At 31.7% G+C, this 16,576-nt stretch overlaps 1 protein-coding gene and 1 pseudogene across 1 annotated transcript; both read left to right on the forward strand.

The window, feature by feature from the left end:
• Positions 1–7,662: 7,662 nt before the first annotated feature.
• Positions 7,663–12,434, forward strand: LOC18099494 (caffeoylshikimate esterase). The gene is made up of 9 exons (XM_006383390.3): positions 7,663–7,820; positions 7,971–8,179; positions 8,393–8,422; positions 9,095–9,221; positions 9,302–9,448; positions 10,960–11,090; positions 11,170–11,307; positions 11,564–11,662; positions 12,022–12,434. The coding sequence occupies exons 1-9, from the start codon at positions 7,772–7,774 to the stop codon at positions 12,247–12,249; spliced, it is 1,158 nt and encodes a 385-aa protein (XP_006383452.1). The 5' UTR covers positions 7,663–7,771; the 3' UTR covers positions 12,250–12,434.
• A 99-nt stretch (positions 12,435–12,533) lies between these two features.
• LOC18099493 (protein ABA DEFICIENT 4, chloroplastic-like) lies at positions 12,534–16,193 on the forward strand (annotated as a pseudogene).
• The last annotated feature ends 383 nt before the right edge of the window (positions 16,194–16,576 follow it).

Raw genomic sequence — 16,576 nt, forward strand, 5'->3', positions numbered from 1 at the left:
CCATTTTGAAAAAAAAAAAGAATAAAGAAATCATTAAAAAAAGAAAACAATGTATGAGAATATTATAGTAATCCATAATGTTTTAAAGAAGAAAACTACATAGTTAAATTTTCAATCAGCTCAATATTTAAAAAAATTTAGCAAAGATAATTTTGAAACAAAAAAGTTAAGAAAAAAAACAAAACAAAAAAAAGAAGAAGAAATCAATTTTGGGTAAAAAAAAACCATAAAAAAACATGTTAAAAAAAAAAACAAAAGCAAAAAACAAAACCGAAAAAAAAAAAACAAAAAAACTGCTGCTACAGTGAAAAACCTTTGCTACAGTTAAAAACCTACGCGTTTTAGAGTTCTTATTATACCGATATATATGTATAAATTTTTTTTAAAAAAAAAAACATATATCACACTACCAAATACATATTTAACTAATAATAAAAATATTATTACTTAATAAGAAAACAATGTTACAAATCTAGCTGGATACCACTGTCCACAAGTGTGATCAAACAATCTACTTGCTCCCTGGTTTCACGTTAAAGAAAAAAAAATTAAAGGAGAACTACTGCCTGTGAACTTATAGAAATGAAAACACAATAAAGCCTCATTTGTTTTATAAAAACTAATTTTTAAAAAATAATTTTGTAATTTTGTATATGTTTATTTACTTTTAAAAAATTAATTAATAAAAAATACACTCTATTTAAAGAAAAATTTAGTTTAGTTTTGAGAAAAGTATTTTGAAAAACATTTTTCAAAAGTTGTGGGAAATTAAAACATATATTGTTATTTATTAATTAAATCAAGTTTGATCCTCAATCTTTTGTTTGCTATATATTTTATTTTAAATTTTGTTCTTCAATTTCATCTTTTATAATTTGATTTTTATACTAACTTTGATCTTCATTCTATAAATTATTATTATTTTTTTATCATTTTCTTAATTGAAATATTCTATCTATCATATTTGATTTTTATTTTTTTAATTCTATTTATTTTATTTGAAATAATTCATAAAATTTAATTTTAAAAATTTAATTTCATAATCTTTTAATTTTTTTTATTTGTTAGATTTGGTCTCTATTTTTTTTATTTCCATTTATATATTTGAAATAATTTATGATTATTTTTAAATTTCATTATCCTTTGTTTTTTTACGTGTCATGTTTGGTCTATTTTTTTTAATAAACTTGAAAAAAAATGAAAATATTTAACTCATTTTACATGACATAATCAAATATTTAAAAATATTTTTAATCTTATTTTTTATAATACTATTAAATATTAAAAAATAATTTATTTTATATAAAAATCTCTTTTAAAAAAATATTTTTTTTCAACAAACAATCAGCCCAAATTGCTTATCATCCAAGCGTGCTTTTATTTTTTTTAAAAAAATCTTTTGTTTTAACAATGCAGTAAATGATTTGACGTTGGACAAGATCACATGAAAGAAAATCATTACCCCAACTGGGTCTTAGTTCCCATCAAGCTGGCTCCCATGAACTCTTCGACCAGTTTGTAACTGAGGTTCAATCTGGTAGTATTTTTAAATTGTTTTAATTTTTAAATTATTTTAATATATTAGTATTAAAAATAAAAAAATAAAAAATATTAATATTTTTTTAAATACAACTTTAAAAAAACAATATTTATTATTCTACCTACCATCCAATTCGACTTTTTCAGGAAACCTAGGCACAGAAAATTATTATTGTTTTGTGGGAAAAGATAGACAGAGACTAGAGGGAGAGGAGAGAGAGAGAGACAGCGTGCGCTTCTGTTGTTTGCACGGGCGGCATTTACGCACCGGAAAATGAGGAACCGTGTAAGAACAAACCACGGGTCCCATTCCAGTCGTGTAAGAATCATAGACGTCTATTACTTTGACTTCACAAGTCTTATTCAGATACGTGTCCTGCTCCTGATTAAAGATTCTGTTTTGAGGGAATTCAAGCAAGCACGAGCACCACGTTGTGGCACTGTTTGGAGATTTTTTTTAGAACAGCTTTTTGAACGCGTGTCTTGTGAATCTCTATGCAAATGAACTAATTATCTTAGGTTATAAAGCAGGGGAGAGTAGGAAATATTGTTTTTTTTTATAATTATTTTTTATTTAAAAATTTAAAAAAATATATTTTTAATATTAGTATTGACACAACAAAACAATAAAAAACATTAAAAAAATTAATTTTAAACTAATTTTTTTTTAAAATATAGTTAGATTATAATGCTAAATGAACCTTAGTAAAGGTTTTATTACTTGGTTAGATAATTTCAAGTTTAAAATTTAGGCATCTAGATGATCAAGACACGTTAAAAAAAAGTTTTGTTGCCTTGGATATTTCTGTCATTAAATATATATATATATATTATGAAGTTATGTTACCTAAAAATAGTATAGTTTGAGGAAATTGAATTTTCTAAATTTTAAATTTATTTTTGCCTTTTAACATTATTAATGTAAAGAGCATAGTTATAAACCTAATCCTATTTATCTGTAACTAATTATCTAGAATTTGATTAAAGATGAAATTTATTTTAAATCAAAGTAAATATTATAAAATTAAATTTGATTAGTTTATAAATCAATTCAAATTGATCTGGCCAAACTCAAATGAATCTTGAACAAATTGATTTTAATTTTTTAAATTTTTTAAATTTAAAATAAATTATTTTAATCCCATCAACTTTTTTTTAAAACATCATCAAAATTCATGATTAGGGGTAAGCTAAAAAACCAAAAAACTAATTAAACCAAGAAAACATGAAAAAAAATAACCGAAAAAACTGAACTGTAAAAAAAACTGATTAGAATTAAAAAAAAAACGGTTTGGTTTCGGTTTTATAAATCTGAAATCAAAAAAACCTAACCGAACCGAGCCAAACCAAAAAAACAAGCCAAACCAGAAAAACCGAGCCAAACCGGAACAAATCGGTTTGAACCGGTTTTTGTTCTAAAATAACCGAACCAAACTAAAATTGATTGGTTTGAACCAGTTTTAGTTAAAAAAAAAAAAACTGATTTAATTATTATTATTATTTTAATAAAAACCAAACCAAATAATCACTCATATCCACCATCATTCACAAAGAATTTTCTGTACCAGACTCCCATTTCCTCGTCAGATTGCTCAAAGATGCCTCAGGACAACTGATGAACCATAGTTATATTGAATTTGAAGCCTGGATATTAATTGATCATGCCTACAGATCTAAAGTGTACTGAGTGAATGGAAATGATTTGATGACTTTTTGGGTTCAGGCACATGATGAATTGTTTCTTCTGGGCCTTCTTCCGACCTACTTTTTTTTGTCCAGACATTATTGTTACGTTTGATGAAAGGGAGAGGGTATTTAAAATTATAATAGTGATTTTTTTAATATATTTTTTAAAATAATATTTTTTTTTATTTTTAAAATTTATTTTTAATATTAATATATTAAAATAATCTAAAAATATATAAAAGAATTAATTCAAAGTAAAAAAATATATATATTTTTTAAAAAAACTTTTGAAATAAAGGGAAAAAAGGCCCCAATTCCTAAAATTCAAAGAACAAACCTAGGCATTTTTAGCTCAACGATACTTAATTCTGCATAAACAATAAAAATGAGGTCATGCTTTATAAATCTAATGTATTAATGTCCATTATTCAACCATGAAAAACTAATAAATATTCATTCATAACTTATAACAAGAAAAATTACAAAGAAAAAATCAATTTCAACATGTTTTTACTTTTTATGTGAAATTACATTTTACATCTCGAGTAAAATAAAAATTCAAAAACACCCACAGTCAACACTCACCCTCTCCATTCCCTATGTCTCTTCCAGAATTCTTGATCCCTCTCCTCTAAACCCTAAAAACCTTAACCATAATCACCGGATTGCATCAAAAGTAATTAAACCAACCAAGGTAATTTTCAGCAACTGCTCAACAACTAACAACAACTCTTTCTTCCTCAACCATACATGGATAACATTTCTACACTTCTTTATATCTCTATCTTGTTGTTGATCATAAAAATATTTCATATAAGTAGCTTGCCATGGCATTAGAGTTGTTATAAAGCTACACATGGCTGTTATACTCGTTTCACAGAGGTTTGTTCACATTACAGCGGAGCAGATGGTCAGGTTAGGTGAAAAGGTTAAAAAGTTAAAGCAAGAGTAAAATTCATTCGTATATAGTCAACGCGTTACGTTTTCTTAGCTGAGCTGAGCTGAGCGTTAGAGCAAGAGAAGAATTCAATGGTATTATTCTGGATCCTCACATCTCTGTGTGATATATATGGTTGTTTAGTTTATCAATAAGTAAAAATGAGCTCGCTGCTCATTTTAGCAGTGTGCTTCTCTGCTACCACTTTTCATCTCATAATTAGTTTTGCTGGTTTTTTGTGGTACTGTGCTTGTATTTTAAATTAAGAAAAATCAACTCTGATACCAATGGTTAGGGTTTAAAAGCAATAAATAGTTCAATCTTCCAACCCATTCAAAAGGAGGGAGAGATATGTGGAGGAAAACAAATCTTTTTATGCATCAAATCATGTTCTTTACTAAAATATCATTACATATATGCCTCTTGAAGAGATAAAAAATTACAAAGTATTGAAAATAATTAAAAGCTAAATCATGCATGCATGATCTAAGAAAAACTTCAATTCTTTTTAACTATTCATGAGTTTATTCAAGGAACGCAAGTTCATTCTTCTATTCAAAGATTCATTTATCTTCCAAAATTAGTTCATTGTTCAACTAAATTCATTCATCTTCCAAAACAGGTTCAATGTTAAACCAAATTCATTGATCTTCCAAGAAGGTTCAATGTTCAACACTGTCAAAGCTATAATTCAAGAGGTTTTACAGAGACAAAAACTTGAAGATTGAGAGGAAGAAATTATAGTGGTGACTTATGGTTGTGAAGAAAGAAAAGGAGTTACAAAGATGACCATCCATGAAGAAAGAAAACCAACTCGAACTTTAAAAGAAGAAAAGAAGAAGAGTTACAGAGTTGGTGACTATGAATTAGGGATTTTGATGTTAAAGATGGATATTTTCTTTTCTTAAAGAGGGATGAATAAAAGATTTTCATTTGCAAAACGACAATGTTCATATATTTTTTTCCTAATAGTTGAGTTATAGGGTGATTCGGTGACTCACATATTGATTTGATGACCTACATATTAATTCAATTACAATAGTTATTAAGCTGGATATAGTCTTGAGTTACGTCACAGGTCTTATTATTTTTTTCTATAAAAAATAATATTTAGATATCATAAACTTGGATTAAAAAAAAAAACTTTATGAATTGGATTATAATTTCAGATGATCAAATAAGTTGATTTTATTTTAATTAGATGAAAAAAATAAGCAACAACAATAAACATATAATTTTTTTTTAAAAAAAGCAACCATGATAATTTGGTAAAAAACTTTTTTCATGAGTGGAAAAACAATGTTGTTCAATTTTCAGTCATTTAAATATGAAAGGACGAAATCGAGTAAAAATGAATAAAAAACCAGCGCAAGTCAACTTATATAACTTGGGGGGAAAAGGTGAATCAGCTTAGGTTAACCAGTCAAACCTGTCTCCCAAATTATGAAGTCAGGATAACCTGATAGAATTTTTTTAAAGAAAACCACAAAGCAATATTTTTTTTAAAAAAGAAATAATGTCGTACAATAAAGTTAGAAAAAAATATAAGCAAAAAAAAGATGTAAATCCTCGTTAACTTTTCAAATCCATAACACGAGTCATTAGACTGGGCGCACCATACATGGAAAAACCGTGAAGCACAATCTCCAACAAATCAAATGCTGAAAAATGAAATCAGGAAAAAAAATCACATGAAAGGATTCAAAATAAAAGGTAACAATTAAAAGGAGGAGGATAAAAATTGAAATAAAAAAAAATTAGAAGGCAATTATAAATTTTTGACTAGAGTGTGAAATTGAAAAGAAAAATAACTTTAATATAAGGATAAAAAAATTTAAAAAATAAGGACCAGATTGAAAAAAATAGTATACCATAAATTTGGATCGAATGATGAATTTAAAAACCAATAAAACTTTTACAAAAGATCCAAGAAAAAAAATAGAAATCAAAATAATAAGGGTCAAATTAAAAAAATAATATGTGACAAACTGAGATTGAAAGATAAAATTGAAAACAAATAAAACTTTTTATAAATGGCTAAAAATAAAAACTATAAATAAAAAAATAAGGACTGAAGTTAAAAATATCAACAAATAAGAGGACTAGTCTGCAATTTTTAGGGGAGGGGAGAGAAAAGAAGAAGAAAAAAAATAGCCCAACCAAAAACAAACTGCTCCATTATTGTTGACACGCGCCACACCAATAAAAAAAAGACTCGGTAACACTTTTAACGACATAATAAAAATGCATTTTTTGCCATCGAGAGGCACCAAACATGCTAACAACCCTTTTCCCTTAAATAATTATTAATCCTTATTAAAAGACCATGTTCTCCTCGATTAACTTGGTAATAAAAAAAAGCCTAAGTGAAAAGATAAAAAAGTCTCTAGATACATGGTTTATTTTTTATTTATTTAAAGGATAAACTTGTTATTTTATTATATTTAAAAAATAAAAAGACAAATTGTATGCTAGTTTTAATTTTTTTTTACTTAGAGGATAATTAAGTTATTTTACTATATTAAAAAAATACTTATACCCCTAGTAAATCATTTAATGATTAATGGGTAATGTGAAAAGTTTAAAATTCCTCAACTCAAAGGTATTTGATTTTTTTTTTTGGGAAGAGAAAAACATGAATTATATTGAATGATAAATAGTAAAATATGTATATAGCAATAGTAAATTTGCCTCTTTTTTTTTGTTTATTTGATAAGGAGGTTGACTTGGAATAAGGACCGGGTCACCAATCAAGTATGTTAATTAGATCAATCATTTATTTATTTTTAAAAAATTAAAGAGTTTAGACCGAATATCCAAGTCAAACCAAATCAACTCCGAGTTAAACTTTTAAGAGACTTAGGGGTAGGTCATCTAAGTCTCAGACTGACCTGCTGGACCGACCCATGTTTAATAAAATTACCAATAACTAGTATTATCAAACCTAACTTGATCTATGCAGGTTGACCTCAAACTTGGTTTAAGCTGAATTTTAAAAAACCCATATGGGGTTAACCAGGTCAAATTTGGGCAATCTAATGAGAGACTATCTACAACCTAGTTAAGTAATTCAAAACCCTTGTTTGATTTTTCTTTTCCTTTAAAACTATGTCGTTTTTATTTATTTTAAAAAACTTAAAATAATATTATTTTATTTGATTGGGTTGATTCACTCTTGAGTTCTAGGCTACGCTTATAGCTTTGCCAATAATCTGATATCTAGATTTTGTTTTTCCGAGTCAATTTTGAGTTCGGGTCTACCAAATAAGGCTGATCAAAAGTTAAAACGTGGCAGCGTAAGAAATGAAGCACACCTCCGCTGACTCTCTGTAGCTTGCCCCTTTCCCAGTCTCACGACAATTATGGAATCCAACCCATTCTCCCAGATGACGTATTGTCTGACGGTGCCCCCTTCCATCTTCCCCTAGATTCCAAAAACAAAAAATCAACGGCTCCATAATTCAAACAAAAAATCAATAATATGTCCAGCAAAATTAAAATTGAAATTTAAAACCAACTCAGATTTGATTAGTCCACTCTTTAACAGTAATTACTTTTATCATAATATATATATAAATACAATTAATTAAATAGTAAAAATAATAACAGATGTCTCTCCCACCCGCAAAACTCTCCAGTGGCCGCAGCTTCTTCGAAGGTTAAAAATCAACCATTCGTTAATTTATTTATTTTTTCTTTTAGTTTTTAATTATGCAATCTACGCTTCTTTTTTTTCTCGCTTTCCTTTTCTGTAAAAAACAAAAAAAAGGCATCTTTTACATTTAATTATATATATTTTGTGTGTTAGGATGTGCTTGGTTCCAAGGAAAGGGGTGGAGGAGGCAAGGAAGGGAAAAAGCAGCAGCAGCAATGGCGTCACGTCCGGTGAGGTTTCCAGAAATCGACGATGAATTGAGAAAGATCATCGATGCTAACATGGATGAAGTGCCTGCAAGAAAACGTGCTCGAGAGGCCTTTAAAGATATCCAGCTTGGAATTGACCATATCTTGTTCAAGGTTCTATTTTTTGAAAAACAAAAAAAAAGGAATTTATCATCATTTTTTCAATACTGATTGTTTTGGGCACGTTGCTATTATTATTATTATTATTATTATTATTATTATTATTATTATTATTATTATGAGAATTACTACTGAGGTAGTTATTTTACGTTGAGTGGAGTACTATATTTTTCATTTTAGTGATGAGGGTTATTCGTTTTGTTGCAGACGCCATGTGATGGGTTGAAAATGGAGGAGGTAAGAGGAAAAAAAGGGAACCTTTTGCATTGATATTTTGAGTTTTAATTTATGTTGGTAGGTGGGGCTGTTTGTTTTGTTTTGGTTTAATTACTTAGAGGCATTTGAAGGCTGGGAAGTTGAAGATTTTTATATTGTCTATGCTAGGAATTTAAATGGCATAGTGTGTGGGGTGAAAGAGGAGGGACGATGGTTGGTGATAGTTTTTAATTAAGGCTTCAACTGTATGTTTTGTGGAAGATGTTTAACTGGGTTGTGCCCCTTTTTAGCTGCTGTAGTAATTAAGGTGCGGAAAAAGGGTTCTTCCAATTTTTTTTATTTTTTAAAAAACCCCCATCTTTTCTTTTCCTCATTTACAATATTGGTTCTGAGTGTGTTTTTCTTTGTTGAAGAAAAGGTGCTCAATTTAAATTGCGTTTAGAGACATATTGATTTGTGTAGGTTAGGTGCTGCCTCAATAAGAAACTACATGGATCTTGAAAGTACTTTTACTCTTTTTCTTCACTGTGTCTTTTGACTCAGGCATTCGGTTCGATTCCATACATCTTTGAATGTAGAACAGAAATGCTGTTGGCAGAACGCTTGAACTAAATGCTATCTAATTAACTATTGCTTTGCGGTTCTGCTAAGTTGTGACAGTAGACCTTTTTTTATTTTTTTTTATCTTTACAGTCGTATGAGGTGAATTCTAGAGGACTGGAAATTTTCACAAAGAGTTGGCTTCCTAAGTCTTCCTCCCCGAAAGCAGTGGTGTGTTTCTGTCATGGTTATGGAGACACATGCACATTTTTTGTTGAAGGCATGTAGCTATCGTCCAGTAGTAGTGATCAATTTATAAGCTTATGATGGGACTTGACTGATTCTTGGCATTGTTTTCAGGAATTGCAAGAAAGTTGGCATCATCTGGATATGGTTTTTTTGCTATGGATTATCCAGGATATGGTCTTTCTGAAGGTCTCCATGGCTATATCCCCAGCTTTGACAGGCTAGTTGACGATGTTATAGAACATTACTCCAAGGTCAAAGGTGAGTCAGCTGTTTTAAGCTTTCTGTAAAACTCTCATGTGCGTGGCAAAGTCTTGTTTTGAGAAGTATAGAAGAATCATTGATCTTGTCAAAGAGTATTAAACTCTCCACGTAGTTATTGCCATTTTTCATGTTTTAGTTGGTATCCACGCGTTCAAATTGACTTCATTGACTAATCAGCAGGCATCATCAACTAGAACAAACAATTGGGTTTGATGCCCACTAAATAAAAAAAAAACCAACAATAATTAAATTAAGCCCAACAAATAAAGCTTAATTAATAAACCTCAAATAAATGTTCAAATAAATTAAACTATAAATCTTTCAACTGTTTGGGCTACCCTTCATCAACTATGTTTTAGGTCCGGTGTCTCCACCAAGTAAGAAGCAACATGTCATTCCTGTTGATTGAAACTGATCACTACATTCAACAAATCAATGCATATATATGCTTTGCGAAAAGTGTAGCATTTTATTGTGATTCTCAAAACCATTTTTGCCATGTTGTGTCTCATTGAATTGCCCTGATTTTTTCGGGAGTTCAAATTTTGGGATCCTCATGTGGAAGAGCTGACTGTTTATAACACTTATCATCTGTCGAAAGGAGTTTTTCTATGTAATCAGAATTCAGATTTTAGTGTTTTGATCCAAAAGCATGGCTTGAGGCTGCTAGTTCAGCATCTTCTGTTAGAGGTGGTTCTGCATGCATCCATTTTGTTTAACCAGGGGCTAGTTGCTTAAGCATTCATCTTTGTGTAGGCGCAGCTCTACAATGCTTATCTTATTCAGTAAATTCTCTGTTGTTTGTTGTGAGTTTGAGACAAGTTACGCATAGTTGCGTGCTAAATATACTTTAAATTTGTTTGGGTTTATTGTTTCTGATGTTCTAATATATCCTTGTGCTGTGAATTTGCTTTTCTCAATGAGTTGCTTGTCTGCTCCTATATAGATAACATATTCTTTCTTGGCATGGATCGACAATGATGTCTTGGTACATCAAACATGTCCTTTTACCTGGCTCAAAATTAATTATATAAAACAAGGTAGAAAACCATAATCTGAAAATCTCAGTTTTATATAATCTTTTAGTGTTAGTATCTGAAGGATCTTTTGTAGTGCCCTTCAGTTATTAAAAATCCCTGAGGTGCATCCCCTTATGTGAAAACTAATTTTACGTGAAAGAAAGGATAAGAACAGGCAATGGCTATTGTGTTGAATGGTAAGAACAGTATCCGCTTGCAGTTATTCCCCTTGTTCGAGTATGATCTTATCCAGCCAAAGAAGAAGAAAAAACACCAAGATGAGACAATCCAGACTAATCAGATGGGAAATGACTGTCTGAAACTTGCTCTTGGCAAAAATGATTTCTCCTCTTCAATTTCAAATTTATTCTCAAAATTGTTGATCTATACGCAAGCAATGATATGGATAAGCTGAATGTCATCCAAACAACAATGGAATCAAAATATGCTATGCTCTCACTTCAAATTTCTGATTCTTTTGGATCGCAGAGAAGCCAGAGTTTCGTACTCTACCTAGCTTCCTATTTGGAGAGTCGTTGGGTGGGGCTGTTGCTCTGAAGGTGCATTTAAAGCAACCCAATGCATGGAATGGTGCCATTCTTGTAGCTCCTATGTGCAAAGTTTGTTTTCCCAACTTAGTTAGTTCCTGCTCTGCTTGGCTGTAGTTCCTTTGCCTGTTAATTCGAACACTTTTTGTAGATTGCAGATGACATGACTCCACCATGGTTAGTGACACAAATTTTGATCGGTGTGGCCAATTTACTTCCAAAGCACAAGTTAGTTCCCCAAAAGGATTTGGCTGAGGCTGCTTTTAGGGATCCAAAGAACAGAAAACTGGTTTATTTCTTACTTAGATTACTTCTAAAACCATAAGCATTACACATGTTGTATTTTAGGCTTCTATATGGTAATTGCTTGTAGGATGCTTTGGTATTTTGTATTATTGACATCCTTTTCTTCTTCCCTAGCTATCTCCCTCTTTCTTTTTCATACAGCATCCTCTCATTACTATATACTTCGGATGTCTTCGATCAGATAAATTTATGCCGAGTCTTTTATTTATTCCTTGAATTGATCTTTTCATCTAATGCAGGCAGCCTATAATGTCATTGCATACAAGGACAAGCCCCGCTTGAAGACTGCACTAGAGATGCTCAGAACCACTCAAGAAATAGAACGTCGACTAGAAGAAGTATGCCAATTTCCTCTGCCCTTTTTTATTATGTCATGAAATTTAAACGCATGAGCCACTATTTTATATTTGGTTTCATTGTATCTTCTTGCTAGCATTATGGCGGCATGCTCAACCTCCCTTAACCCTCCCCACTTGTATTTCTGTTTATTGTTTTCATCAAGAACATTTTGAGGATGTGATCAGAGTAGACTTCAATAGCCTACCTGCGGGACCTGACAGCGGACCATTAGGAGTTGTTTGGGAAATATTAATGCCATATCACCTATGCAGTCTACAATTGTAAAAAATCCTCATGGATATTTCTCTGATAGTGTTCAGAATCTCTACCACTTAACTGGATAATGTTATGATTGCAGGTCTCTCTACCACTATTAATTCTTCATGGAGAGGCTGATATCGTAACCGATCCATCCGTGAGCAAGACTTTGCATGAGAAAGCATGCTGCTCGGACAAGAAACTAAAGTTATACAAGGATGCTTATCATGCTCTCCTGGAAGGCGAGCCAGATGAAATGATAATTCAAGTTTTCAATGATATCATTTCTTGGCTTGATGAACGTAGCAGAGAAACTAATTCTTGCTGAGGGTATTGTCTTGCCCCTCGCGTTTGTACACAAATAAGAGAAAAGGGAGGGAGGGTATTTTGATTGTTTTAAATGAGAATAAATAAATAAATAAATAAATAACAAAGGGCTGCCATTATATTTGCGCAAAATCTCTATTGTATTAATTCATTAATTTCACTTAATTATTACACAATTGTTTTTTATATGTTTGCTTTCTTATTAACCTTTTAAGTTTTGACATGTAGTTTATTATGTAAAACATTTTATCAATTGTCCCATCATTTAAATTGACGACGCATGTTCTATGAAATTTCTAAACTAAATTCATCATTATAGACAGTATAAGAATTGATATAAACCTAACATTTTAAATTGATCTTCTTAGACTTTGACTTCTTGTTGGAAAAACTAACATCTTTAATGGATCTTTCTAGGTAGACTTGTGGTTGCTCTCTCATTGGTCATGATGATTCATGATCACCATTACTAAATCTGCCATGCATTCTATTAGCTTTAACCAATTTTGATATGTAATTAACTTAGGTAACATCGAAGACAGATCTTTGCAGGTTCAATGCAGGCTTTTCAATGGCGGATCACCAACTTATTTGGAAACTTTATGCAATACATTAATTGAATTGAATGGCTTTTCTTTTCTTGAATGATGCTGTCTATGGATTTGATACAAATTCAAAAAAAAAAAAAAAACTCTTCAACATCAGGTCCAGGTTACTTTTTATTTCATGTTTCTAAAATGCAACGCTCAATTTTACTGGTTTTGGATGGATTTCTCTTTGATTGCAAATGGAAAGTTGGCCTAGCTGGAATTAGACTTTTTACATATCTGTTGAGTTTCTGCAAGTCCAAGATGGCTTTTGCAACCCAGTAAAAAAAAAAAAAAGATGGCTTTTGATTTGATTTTGGAGAGATTATTATTTTGGGGCTGCCATCATGAAACTTTACCTTATGTTATAAGTACATATAAAATTGTCTGCTAGAAATATGCTTTTACATGAATTTAATCATGTTCGGGTAATTAGGCCACTCCATTAGTTGAGGAATATGGTGATTTCACTGATGCAGTGAGGATTTGCACCTCAATGGTAAACGGTAAATTAGCAGTTGCACTGCTGCACTATTTATGTTTACTCTTCACATCCTCTATGTGGACTGTGGTTCTTTTCCTTTTCCATTTCATCCCTTCTTCTCATTTGATTTTGTTGGCGTATCAGACACTTGGGTTGTTATTGCTAAGTTTACAGCAGCACATTGTTTAGCTCTCTCTATCTTGTGAACGAGCCAAAGTTATTGTCATGTTATGATGCTGGTAATATCAGAATACGATCAATTATTCATGCTATGCCTCTCAACTAGATTAAATGGGTTCAGATTGTATGAAATTTCCTGTCCCTCCAGTAGAAGTGTTGCATGCACTGAATTTGTGTTTGAATAGCCTCTAAGAGGGCGCCATGAAAGTGAAGCGCTCAGATTATGTTGACGAGCTTGAGGGTTTGTTTTTCTCAAGGTTTATTTTGATTTCTTGTAGAATGATTAATTGGGGAAGACTATAAGATCTCATCACATTGTTGGGAAAGATCGAAAGTTATTTCTTCCCTCAGAAGTAATAGCACCGAAATCTTTGGTCGACGGGTTGCAAGAGTGGGATCTGACTTGCATAGAGACTGGAGTTTTCTAGGAGGTTCAAGAATTGTCATCCATCCAAAACTTACTAATTTCCTCGTCTATCGAAAAAGCTCAGGAGTAAATGCATCATGTCATTCTTTGTTTTAGCCAGTTGTCCTAGTTATTCAACATATATGATGTTTATATTTCATGAGAAGTTTCGAGCATTTCTTTTCTTCCATTTTTTATTTGCTTATTTGGATTCTATATGATACATTGCTGAAGGTCTCCAATATTTAAATGCTTGAAGATTTGTCTGGTTTGTGTACATTTTAACTGTGCAAACTTTCTGGTTTTCTTTTCTTCCCCAAGATGAATTTGGGACTGCCTTTCCTTTTTTCAAAAAAAAAAGAAAGGAAGGAAGGAAGAGAAATAGAAATCTATTTTTTAAGAAATTATCTTATTGTAACTCATCTTTTCCCTCCTATTGTGCTTGGACTCTGTTCCTGCTCATTTCTGAATGTAACCTAATTTTAGCTCGACTCCCTGCTGTTTTCTATGAAAAACATTTCTGGCTATCAGGGTCAGATGCTTGAATTATGTGCTGCTTTAAGATGTTTGAGGTCGATTACTTGGTTCGAATTATTTAGAAAACATAGATAAGCTGTTGTCAAATGGTGATTTGGCTCATGACAGTCAACTTATAGAGCATCCCAATTCTTTAGCATTTTTGTTTTGTTATGACTGACTGATTATGCCTGTACTTGATCTCCTCTAGAATTAGTTGTTATCATAGCCTCAGAAATGAGGGACTTTGTTGGTTCATAATCTATCACAAATACCAAATGGAGACTTATGGTCAGGTAGCAATAGTTTTGTATCTCCTCTTGGATATTTTCTGGGTGACGCATGGATAAAACCAGGTTTTTCTGTCTGTCACTGCTAAGAGTCCACAACTTATTTCTTTCAAATGCGGTGCCGCTAGCAACATCTATGAACTTTAAGTCTCTGTCTTGTAGATGTCATTTCTTATTATTTTCTTGCTTTATATTGTAGGGTTGACAAGTTCTCAGATCGCAAGCAGTGTTTTTACTTTGGGAACAGCAGCTGTTCTCCCATTTTACACACTTATGGTTGTAGCTCCTAAAGCTGAAGTGGTATGCTTTCTGTGCTTGTTAGGGATGTCATATGTATGCTCTCCCTTATCTCTCTTTTAAGTCACATAGTATCTGTTCATTGTGTATGAATATTCAACTTCCTTAATTTCACTGATTTTGCACAGAAATCTTACGTTTGACTTAGTTGTTGCTACAATTATATTCTGTTTTGAATCCTGATTTTTAAGATGTTGGGGGTTTTTATTCTTAAATTATGTACTCTTAATAAATATCGTCCACTATCAGTCACAACGCTTTTGTTGAGTCTTTTTTCTTTTCTTGCAACTAGCACTTCTGATAAATTACAAGTCAAGGTTTTTTTTCTCTCTGGAGTTGCTGAATCCCGTGTTGACCTTTAACTTCTGTCTGCATGTGATTTTCCTTGTAAGCTCGTTGATCACACGCCTTTTTTTCAAACAATCAACATAACTTGTTAAATTTGTTCACACTGCAGACTAGAAAGTCTATGGAAAGTAGCATTCCATATGTTGTCCTGGGACTTCTGTATGCATTTCTATTATACCTGTCTTGGACACCTGAGACCTGAGACAATACATCTGATTTTTGCGAGCAAATACTGGTTGCCAGAGGTATGAAATATTCATGCATTTAAAAAAAAATGAAGCAGATGTGTGTTTGTTGTGAAAGGTTAATGGAAACTTCTATCTGATTTCTGCATGTAGCTGCCTGGTATAGAAAAGATTTTCTCCAGTGAGATGACATTAGCTTCAGCATGGATTCATTTGTTAGTTGTAGATCTATTTGCTGCAAGGTCTATCTCTTGATTCCCCCTCTCCTTCTTTCTCTTTTGCACTTCTAACACTTCTGCCATTGTGATTATCCAGGCAGGTGTTTGATGATGGACTAGAAAACGAAGTTGAGACTCGGCATTCAGTTTCTCTTTGCCTGCTCTTTTGCCCGATTGGAATCGTCACTCATGTCATCACTAAAGCACTAACCAAAAGTGCCGGAACTAGTAGACATGGCATGTAATTCATGATTGACTGGTGCTGAAATAATCAAATCAATTTGTAGGGTGCTGGAAAAAAAATGGATTTCCCTATGTGAAAAAAAATACTACGGATCAAATCAGCCTTTCATGAACTTGTTCTCTGCCAAACTTTCGTTTTCTTTTATCATCAAATATTACATGACTTGGTATTTGTCTCTACCGGGGATCAAGCTATCACAATATGGATGAACATATATTATTTCTTCCTTAAGTTGCACCCCAAACTTTTGATCCATCTTCTCTTTAGCCAAAGCAATGAGGGCTAGCATGTCTTGAGAAGTTGAACCACAAGCATTTTTGAAGAAGTTCGAAATCATTGCTCCACCTACTCTGAAACCTTTTTCTCAATCAACTCAGCTGCTGCAACTCCAAATTCAGATGCATTTGTAAACACCGAGCCAGCACTACACTCGCTTAGTGGTTGAGTTCTCCTCCTGCAAATGAAACCATGCTAAGCATCATTTATTAAGCAAATACAAAACACGACAATTTCTTGTCATGGCTACCTATCAGAGTCTTCTTGTTGCCTTATTCTTGCTGTTCTTGAGCCCTG

The sequence above is a fragment of the Populus trichocarpa genome, chromosome 17, assembly GCF_000002775.5.
Source record: "Populus trichocarpa isolate Nisqually-1 chromosome 17, P.trichocarpa_v4.1, whole genome shotgun sequence".
Lineage (NCBI taxonomy): Eukaryota > Viridiplantae > Streptophyta > Magnoliopsida > Malpighiales > Salicaceae > Populus > Populus trichocarpa.

Bases quoted from the DNA above. Each gene is read 5' to 3' on its own strand.
- LOC18099494 (XM_006383390.3), top strand. From the start codon at position 7,772: ATGTCTCTCCCACCCGCAAAACTCTCCAGTGGCCGCAGCTTCTTCGAA. The intron at 7,821-7,970 runs GTTAAAAATCAA...TTTGTGTGTTAG, and splicing joins TGGCCGCAGCTTCTTCGAAG to GATGTGCTTGGTTCCAAGGA. The intron at 9,449-10,959 runs GTGAGTCAGCTG...TTTGGATCGCAG, and splicing joins ACATTACTCCAAGGTCAAAG to AGAAGCCAGAGTTTCGTACT.